General features: G+C 40.9%; 1 protein-coding gene across 1 annotated transcript; it reads right to left on the bottom strand.

The window, feature by feature from the left end:
- Positions 1–1866: 1866 nt before the first annotated feature.
- LOC122673605 (rho GTPase-activating protein 20-like) lies at positions 1867–10146 on the bottom strand. Its single transcript, XM_043871533.1, has 5 exons — positions 9783–10146; positions 6315–6424; positions 5610–5796; positions 4279–4417; positions 1867–2073 (listed from the first exon to the last, which is right to left on the bottom strand). Exons 1-5 carry the CDS (start codon positions 9939–9941, stop codon positions 1943–1945), a joined length of 726 nt encoding a protein of 241 aa, XP_043727468.1. The 5' UTR covers positions 9942–10146; the 3' UTR covers positions 1867–1942.
- Positions 10147–10642: the final 496 nt, after the last annotated feature.

The raw sequence follows: 10642 nt of genomic DNA, 5'->3' as shown, positions 1-10642 counted from the left end.
CCAGGTTCCTCTGTCCTCCACTATCTCACTACTGAGAATTGGTGATGCTGTCTAACCATTTCATCCTCTGCCATCCTTTGTTGCCTTCAGTCTTTCCCAGCATCAGAGTCTTTTCCAGTGAATTGGCTCTTTGTGTATTGAGCTTCAGCAACCAAGGAGCTTCAGTCCTTCCAATGAATATTTAGGGTTGATTTCCTTTAGGATTGATTGGCTTGATCTCCTTGCAGTCCAAGAGACTCTTAAGAGTCTTCTCCAGCACCACAATTTAAAACATCAATTCTTCAGCACTCAGCCTTCTTTATGATCCAACTTTCACATCCATACATGACTACTGGAAAAACCAGGGCTTTGAATATATGGAATTTTGTCGGTAAAGTGATGTCTCTGCTTTTAAATATGTTATCTAGATTTGTCATTGCTTTCCTTCCAAGGAGCAAGCATCTTTTAATTTCATGGCTGCAGTCACCGTCTGCAGTGATTTTGGAGCCCAAGAAAATAAAATCTGTCACTGTTTTCACTTTTTCCCCTCTGCTTGCCATGAAGTGATGAGACTGGATGTCATGATCTTAGTTTTTCTAATGGTTAGTTTCAAACCAGCTTTTTCACTCTCCTCTTTCACCCTTTTCAAAAGCCTCTTTAGTTCATCTTCACTTGCTGCCATTAGAGTGGTATCATCTGCATATCTGAGGTTGTTGATAATTCTCCCAGAAATCTTGATTCCAACTTGTGATTTGTCTGGCACAGCACTTCACATGATATACTCTGCGTGTCAATTAATTGAGCAGGGTGATGATATACAGCCTTTCTAAATTATGAACCAGTCTTTTGTTCCACGTCCAATTCTAACTGTTGCTTCTTGACTGGCATACAGATTTCTCAGGAGGCAAGTAAGGTGGTCTGGTACTCACATCTCTTTAAGCATTTTTCATAGTTTGTTGTGATCCACATGGTCAAAGGGCTTCCGATAGCTCAGCAGGTAAAGATACCACCTCCAACACAGGAGTCTCAGGAGACATGGATTTGATCCCTGGATCAGGAAGATTCCCCTGGAGGAGGAAATGGCAACCCACTCCAGTATTCTTGCCTGGAAAATCCCATGAACAGAGGAGCCTGGTGAGCTACAGTCCATAGGGTTGCAAAAAGTTGGACACAACTGAAACAGCTGAGCACCATAGATAGATACAGTCAAAGGCTTTAGCATAGTCAGTGAAGCAGACACAGACGTTTTTCTGGAACTCCCTTACGTTCCTCAGTAAATAGTGAATAACTCATTGTCTTTGTAGTCTTCTGTGGAGCCCTCTTCTACATTGACTCTTGAAAATCCCCTGTTGCTGTTGGCAACTCTTCTTCTACCATATGAAGTAGGCCGGTTTGCTTGTTGAAGACGTGGGGATCAGCCCAGAGCCAGCTTCAAACAGCAGACACATAGATTACTCTAGCTGAGCTGCCAACTGATTACAGGTTCGTAAGTGATCTTAGTTGAGACCCAAACTGCCAGTTGAGCGTCTCCCGAAGTGTTAAAATGAATCATAAGCAAATGAAATGGTGGTTTAACCTATTTTTATTGCATCGATATAAAAATGTACAGTACAGTACAAAAATGCAATATAATATGGTAGGAATGAAAGAAGAGATATTTTGGGGGGAATATTTTCTCAAATATGGATATATGGGATCAAGAAAAACTGAAATGGTATAAGCTGGGACCTTGAAAGGTCTTATTTTTCACTGAATGATCCAAAGTGGTTCTCTTGGTTTAAGTGCCTCATGTTCATTCTTGTGCCAGGAAATTCATTTATTTCTGGATGAGATGTGATTGTTTAATTCAATCTCAACAAAATCATGCAAATGTTTTGTAAAAAAGTGTTCTCAAGTGAGATATTATAAGATAAAGAAAAAGGAAGGGTAAACTGTGCTTATGGGCACTGTAATCTTCAGGAACTTAGAAAACTGTAGACAGGTCAGTGGATGGACCCATCCTTGATGAGGTCATGGCATTATACTGCAGTTGTGCCTTTCTGTAAATCACTGTCACTCTCACTGGCTTGGATTCAAGAGGTTGTTCTGTTGTCACTGATGAAATGAAAGCAAACAGTTGTCTTAGTTTGAACGTATTCTTAGGTAATCAGTTCAGTTCAGTCCCAGTTTCTCAGGTATTCAGTTGCTCAGTCATGTCTGACTCTTTGCAACCCCCTGAATCGGAGCATGCCAGGCCTCCCTGTCCATCACCAACTCCCAGAGTTTACTCAAACTCATGTCCATCTAGTCGGTGATGCCATCCAGCCATTTCATCCTCTGTCATCCCCTTTTCCTCCTGCCCCCAATCCCTCCCAGCATCAGGGTCTTTTCCAATGAGTCAACTCTTCGCATGAGGTGGCCAAAGTATTGGAGTTTCAGCTTCAGCATCAGTCCTTTCAGTGAACACCCAGGACTGATCTTCTTTAGGATGGACTGGTTGGATCTCCTTGCAGTCCAAGGGACTCTCAAGAGGCTTCTCCAACACCATAGTTCAAAAGCATCAATTTTTCGGTGCTCAGCTTTCCTCACAGTCCAACTCTCACATCCATACATGACCACTGGAAAAACCATGGCCTTGACTAGATGGACCTTTGTTGGCAAAGTAATGTCTCTGCTTTTTAATATGCTATCTAGGTTGGTTATAACTTTCCTTCCAAGGAGTAAGCATCTTTTAATTTCATCGCTGCAATCACCATCTGCAGTGATTTTGGAGCCCCCCAAAATAAAAGTCTGACACTGTTTCCACTGTCTCCCCATCTATTTCCCATGAAGTGATGGGACCAGATGCCATGATCTCAGTTTTCTGAATGTTGAGCATAGACTCATCTAAATGGATTGTCGTAAAGATTTCCTCAAAGCAATGAGATAAGTATCATAAAACCAAGAGGTATTAAAAATATAAAGGGACTCATGATTCATGCCCTCAGGTTCTGAAGCTAAATGCTGCCTTATAAGAATGAACTGCTACCAGGAAGCTGCGATTATCTAGGCTCAAGTAGTACTAACTCTAATCTCATGAGAACTTCTACTAGACCTATTAATTGCTTCTTTACAGATTTATTTTACATCAATTATCTTAATCTTTAGAGAAATCCTAAGATTTAGGTATTTTTCATTAACAACTTAGAGATGAGGGAACTGAAACTGATCTAGAATAATTGGCCAAAGTTAATGCAACTGGTAAATACTGGTACAAGAGTTTCTAGTCTGGAAAATATTTTTAACATTAGTCCTTTTTTTGTCAGTGATGCTGGTTTTTTTCAACCTATTGCAAAGGCACTAGAAACCTGCAGTGCCTCAGGGACCACTGACCAGAAAAAGGAAGGAGAGGGGAATAAACCAGGCAGTGCCCTGGGCCGCTCACTCCAGGTTCAGGTAGAGCACGTCTTTTATATATGAGTTTTATTTAAAGTTTTATTTTAAAAATTTCAAAATGTGATATATTAACGGGATGTCCATTTTGAACTGTGGTGTTGGAGAAGACTCTTGAGAGTCCCTTGGACTGCAAGGAGATTCAACCAGTTCATCCTAAAGGAAATCAGTTCTTTCTAATCAGTCCATCAGTCCATCCTAAAGAAATCAGTCCATCCTAAAGGAATCAGCTCATTCTAAAGAAATCAGTACATCCTAAAGAAATCAGTCCATTCTAAAGAAATCAGTACATCCTAAAGAACTCAGTCCATCCTAAAGGAATCAGTCCATTCTAAAGAAATCAGTCCATCTTAAAGGAGATCAGTCCTGGGTGTTCATTGGAAGGACTGATGCTGAAGCCGAAACTCCAATACTTTGGCCACCTGATGCAAAGAACTAGCTCATTGGAAAAATCCCTGATGCTGGGAAAGATTGAAGGCAGGAGCAGAAGGGGACCAGACAGGGTGAGATGGTTGGATGGCATCACTGATTCGATGGACATGAGTTTAAGTAAGCTCCGGGAGTTGGTGATGGACAGGGAGGCCTGGCACGCTGCAGCCCTTGACCCCAAGGAGTTGGGGTCACTGCAGTCCTTGGGATCATAAAGAGTCGGACACGACTGAGCAACTGAACTGAACCGAACCATGATGTCTTCTAAAGCTGTATTAGTAGCTTCTTGAAATCAGAACAGTCTTATCCTTCCTTTGATCTCACAAGCGGGAAATTTCCCATGTCTTGGAGCGGATGGAAATTACTGCCCTTAGAATGTGCTTTGGACTCCAAGATCTCCCATTGACCCTGGCAGCCTTGCTGTCTTTTGCATCAAAGCCAGTTACATTATTCACGTACCTGCAACCTTCTCACTGTTATCAGTGACGTCAGTGATATCACTGTTATCACAACTCACTGACTTCGGTCCAAAGAGAGACGTGATATCTTCTCCAAATATCTTGAGACAGTTTTCAATGAGAAATTGTATGAAAGAAATCTGTAACACAGAGGGGCAAAAAATGGGGTATTACTGTACATATGGCCTAATAGTAAATCACATTTCAGACATGAATCTTGGCTCTCACAAAAAATGCAAAAGAAGTCAGAAAAATTCACTTGATTTAAAAAATATATATATATTATATATGCATCAGCTTTTTCTAAGAAATAACTAATCCTTTCAAGAGTACTTTGGGCACAAATTTTAAAATTCTTTTCGTCGGTGGACTAAAGTTATAATATGTGGCCTAGTCTGATAGCTAAAATTTTGTAATGATTGCTACATGCTTAACACTAGGATGATTTTTAAGTAGCCTACATAGGATGTTTGGGACAAAAATGTATATTTTCTTATTAAGTTTTGTTTATTTTTATTGAACTTTTTTCTAGTTTTCTTGAGATAGAATTTATATATAGCATCTCATTAAACTTGATAAAGCATCAAATGCAACACAAATTTTGAAATTCACTTCAGTGAAGAACTATCTGAAACGTGGGTAGCAGAGGTTTCTGTGTGGGGTGGCAGGGTTTGTGACGGAAGAAAGCATCTGGAGAGAAAACATGTCTGTCTGTCTAACTGCATTGCCTTGCCTCACACTTGCTGTCCAGGGGAGCTTGGAAAAGAGCTGTGATCTTCTTAGGCATGTTGTGGCTCTGTCAGGATGTTCTGAAATATTTTACTAGCCTCCTCATCCTCTAGCAGAGACACAATAGAAGCCAAGTATTTTCCTGAATGAGCCAGAACTGGCAGAGTGAGGCCAGTATGTGTGGAACCTTGGGTGCTCATATTGCCCAGGCCGCCTAAGATGTGCCGAGACTGACCAGATGTATTGGGTGTTGTCATCATTGTGTAATGGTGAAATCATAGTTTGGAGGTTTGTACACCCCTCAGTGATTAGGCTGAGAGTTGAATCTTGGTTCTCAGACTCCAAAGCCAGGTTCTTCTCTATCACACCATCCTAGTCTTATCTCTCTATTGTTTAATCTCCTGGATGGCAAAGGAGAAGTGACTCGACTGTTCTCAGTTGCAACACACCTTCCCATGCCCAACCAGAGCAGGCCTCTGCCAGTCCAAGGCAGTGTAATTAAAATGTGCACTTTAAACTGGTTCACCAGAGTTAATACCACAGACTTCAGGTTCAAAATGGGGACTCTGCCCTGCAAGGCATAAAAATGAGAGCTCTCATTACCTTCTTGGTGAAGTTTTCTAATGCTGTGCTGCCAGAATTAAGCAGACCAAGAATGCTTGGGGTCATACACACTGATAAATTATAAGCTGTCATCTGATTGGATGAGGAATGTTGCTCAATGTTGTGTAACACTCCAAAAAGGTATCGCAGAAAAACTACATTGGCTCTTGGCAGCTGGTCTAGAAGCCTAATGATGGAAAAAGGCACTTATCAATAAGGCGAGTCATTTTGCTCAGTAAGTGGAAATACAGAGAACACAGTACTTCTTTTTATACCATGTCCACAGTCCATTCTCACAGTTCCAGGCATGAATGCACACAAAAAGGTTTCACCGAGTTTAATTCCTGAGCCACTAAGAACTGCTCTGGTTAGTTATGTGTTTGTATTTAAGATCATACCGCTGGCAGATTGGTTCTTTATCATCTCTTTTTAGACCAATGGATTTCATCTCCAACGATTTCGTGTATTCAGAAGGTGTAAAATGGTCAAGCATTCCGTATTAATAAGATTAGCAGAAAAACACCAATTACAATGTCACCAATAAGGCGTGCATCTCTTTTCAAACTGGCTTCCAGGGGTATGATCAAGTTAAACCGTTTGATACTGGTCATTATTTTAGTGGACACAGCTGTAAACTATAAGCTGATATTTTCCTAAGAGTATGTTGGTTGTATTTTCTCAGAGTTGAGAAAATTGCATCATTACCTCTGGGTCGCAGTTATTTTCTCCTCCTCATTCCCTTGATCAATAACATCAAGCCATTTATCATAGAGAGTGGCTGAAAATATGCCTCCTGGAATATTTCGAAGAAAATCCTTAGATAGATCAAAAAATGTATATTAGTCTTATGGTAAATTCAATGGAGAAGTTGCAAAGAAAATATTTAGTTGACAAATTCAGTTCAGTCCGTGGTTCCTTCATAGCCACGCAGACTGATTCACACAGAGCTTGGCTGTGATTCTCCACAGCCTTGCACATCCAGAAGTACTGGTTGAATTTTCCCCAACTAAAATTAGACGCATAAAAGTAGAGTTGGGGCTGTAGTGAGAATGAAGCTAAAGCTCCTTCTATCACCTGGAACTTACTCTTTGTGTTCATGTTAGCACATTCGTACAAACTGGCAATGTCTGGTGATAACTCATCCTAAATCCTGTTAGTTTCTTGAAAAGAAATGCACATACCCATTTTGTTTGTTTACTTAAGACACAGTGCTTGCTCTGAATTCAAGAAAGAGAAGTTCTGAAATAAAACAAACAAAAGTACACCCCTACATGCTCTTATACACATATTAAGAGAAGACTTGAGGTATATGTGCTCTTTGGGAAAAAGCTAGTCTGATAATAGCTTCAGTCTTTTTCCTTCTTTTTTTTTTTTTAAACCATATAAAAGTTCAGTCCTACAGACTTTTAAGCAGCAGGTGTTAGAAATAAATCAAAAGCCCCAAAGGGTAAACAACATGTTACCCTTACAACTCTCTGAATGGAATATATCCTCCCCAAAGAGGAAACTGAGAATTTAGATACATTGCAAGTTCACACCTGTGGGATAGAAAATGCAAATGTAAGCTTCCTAAGTGGAGGCCTGGAAAGTTCATCACTGATGAACAAGTCTTAGTATCATAGAATGGGGCCTATTAAAATAGATGAAGTTGTAAACTGTTGTGCAAGACTGAGGGGAAATGATTGTATTGCCTTGCCAGTTTCAAAGGCACAACTTGCTTCCACTGGTCTTAATATAGAGCCTGACTTCTCTTAATAGTATCTTGTTCAGGCAATGTTTCTGGGCAACTGTCGTGATTATAATGCAGTCAGTGTTCACTTGTTTCAGTACTTATTGAGCTGCTGTTTGTGCCAGGCACTCTTTTGAGTACTGAGGACAGAGTACAAAGATAATGTACAAAGTCGCAGTCCTCTCATACTTTTTCTTGTAATTGGTATACAGTACCCAATCATGGTCATTAGGTTTTCACTATGCTTTTTATGGAGTGCCCACAGTACATTTGGAAGGAGGAAGCACTCCACTTCCGTTCAGTCGTTCAGTCGTGTCCTACTCTTTGGGACCCCATGGACTGCAGCACACCAGGCTTTCCTGTCCATCACCAACACCTGGGTCTTGCTCAAATTCATGTCCGTCGAGTTGGTGACGCCATTCGACCACCTCAGCTGGCTTTGGCTTCTGGGAGTCTGGGAGTGTGCAGCAGGCCTTTGCCTTGTGTACCAAACTACATGCACTTGGAGAGTGTGTCTCTTCTCTCTCCTGGACCCTGTGCTGTAGAATCGATTGGTGAGACTGAGTATGGTTAAGCCAGGACATGACTCATGCAGAATATGCTGTGGGTATTTGCTATTGGATCTCTGTTTATAGACAGTTTAGTGGAAAACTCAATGTGGTTCTGTCTATATATTCATTTCTGATTTAGACCAACTCTGTGGTGGCTCTGACATATGGTATTATCAAGGCTGAGGTTGCAAAGTCTGATTCCCCACCAAGATCAATCAACTTTAGGAAAAGAACACTTTGGGATTGTGTAAGACCTGTACCCATAAGTAGCCACCCTCTTACTAGTCTGTGCTTAGAGCATGGAAATAGGCAAGAGCCTAGTAAATCTTGCTCAGAACTCAAATCAGTCCCCAGGGTGCACCTTACAGAGGGTAGCTCTCTACTTGCTGTTTGCACACCTAGTGTGTGTTATTATGGTGCACGTGCAGTAGGGGTCGGCTCTAAGTGGTATCTGCAGTGTTGCTGTTATCATACAATCGAACATTAATAGGGGACAAGGAAAGACCATATGTTTAGTTTCTAAGGTAATTTTAATAACCTGTCTGTAGTTATTACTACATCAATATATCTTTGTTCATAGCTGCTAACAAGTATCAAGATGAATTGATTAAATTTTTTTACTGTTCTATTATTACCCTGGTATAAATTTAACTATACACTTGTGATTTAGCTGTATCATTTCAAACTCAGTCTATTTTTTGTATGAATCTATTGAATTTTCAAAATTCCAAACTGATTTTGACTGTTGCACTCACTTTAAAAATGAGATTTATAAGATGAGGCATGTAATAAAAACTGGTTACCATGTAACTGTAACCTTGGGTGGTGGGTTAAACATACAAATATTAACAAAGGGTGTTGAAGATGGTAAGAGAGATCAAAGGAGGAACAAATGGTGGAGTCATCCCTACTCTAATTTTAAAGTAAAAGGCATTGAGAGACAGGGGAAGGAAGGATGGTGAAATGATCAGAGAATTTGGTGGCCTCACTAAGCGTTTTTCGATTCACTGGAAGACAAATGGGCTTCCCAGGTGGTGCTAGTGATAAAGAACCTGCCTGCCAATGCAGGAGATGCAAGGGATGCAGGTTCGATCCCTGAATCAGGAAGATCTCCTGGAGAAGGGCATGGCAGCCCACTCTAGTATTCTTGCCTGGAGAATCCCATGGACCAAGGGGCCTGGTGGGCTACAGTCCATGGGATCACAGAGAGTCGGACGCGACTAGGCGACTAACAAACACACACACACACACACACACACACGAGTTTACCACAGTAAGTAACCATCTGTCTTGCATCCATGCTGAGTTGCTTCAGCCGTGTCTGACTCTGTGCCACCCCATGGACTATATAGCCTGCCGGACTCCTCTCTACATGGGATTCTCCAAGCAAGACTACTGGAGTCGGTATGCCAGTCCCTTTTCCAGGGATCCTTCCAACCCAGGAATCGAACCCAGGTCTCCCACATTGCAGGTGGATTCTTTACTGTCTGAGCCCCTTGGGAAGTTACTTCTGTTAACTATTTCCAAAAGCTTAATGTAAATTTTATTTTGGAAATGCTGCCTTCGTTAAAAGATGATGAGGAAGTCATGAAAAGCAGGAAGCTTGTTTTGGTAAACACTCTATGTGTAAGTGTGTATTTCGAAATTTATTATTATTCTTTTGCATGGAGTGTTCAGGAGTCAAGATGTGCAATGAAACAGGAAAATATCTAATATATGGGGCTTATTGTATTTGGGGTACCTTCCTTCAATTTTGGCTTTGTGAAGTGTTTTTCACTTTTTCAAATCCTTAATCTCTTACGCCTCTTATGTTTCTTGGGCGGTCATAATGAAGGACCAGTCATACAGCTTCAGGTTTCCTCTGTGTGTGGATAAGGCTCAAACTTTCCTTACCTTTAAGGTGGATGCTACCACAAAAATGGATTCATCATCCAAGTTCACTTTGTCCCGAGAGTTTAGTTTCTTCTTTAGGGCTTTGCATGATTGTATTTTGCCTGATTTTCCGAAGATGCCTTCTGTAAACGGCCCGTTTTGATTGATGAAGGAAAGCATATCCTATAGGGAAGGAAAGAAAAGAAAAGTATGGGACGTTTCATACCTACAAGCCCAGAGCACAAGCTTGCTCCTCTTTCGACAGAGCTGTGGTGTATGAGGGTACAGTGCTAGAACTGGACCGAAGTCAATTTGAAATTTTTTCTTCAGTGTCTCTAAATATATTTTCTACCCAACAATCGATTTGGCATTCATACCCTGAAACATTTTAAACACTTGTGTAATCAGATTTTCCGTTTAATGAATTCACCGTGTTAAACGTCTCTGCTTTGAGGCCTTTGTAGATTCACCCTCTCCTCCTTCACCGCTCCTTTCTCATTATTCCCTGTTATAGATGCTCTTCCCTAAGTGTGGAAATCTTTTTACCATATTCATGCTCCATTTGTGTATTCCCCTTTCAGGGACTGTCCACCCCATTCATTCCTATTTCCTGTATTCCCTCCCCTCAAAATCAGGCTCAATATGCCTCTCCTCCTTCTCCGACCACATTTCTTTCTCATCAGCCTTTCTAGTTCCTTTTTCTGTATTTTAATATCCTCTGCTGTCTGCAGAGTAGAGAGATAACAGATATTGGAGCCAGGTTTTTCAAGGAATGTGGAATCTGTTCTGCTACTTATCCACTGTGAGACTTTAGGCATAGCACATACTTGGGTGAGGCTCTTTTGTTTTTCATTTATGAAGTGGGGGTGATGATAATCATA

This window comes from Cervus elaphus, chromosome 17 (genome assembly GCF_910594005.1).
Source record: "Cervus elaphus chromosome 17, mCerEla1.1, whole genome shotgun sequence".
Taxonomy (NCBI): Eukaryota; Metazoa; Chordata; class Mammalia; order Artiodactyla; family Cervidae; genus Cervus; species Cervus elaphus.
This window is presented reverse-complemented; position numbering and strand designations above follow the sequence as displayed.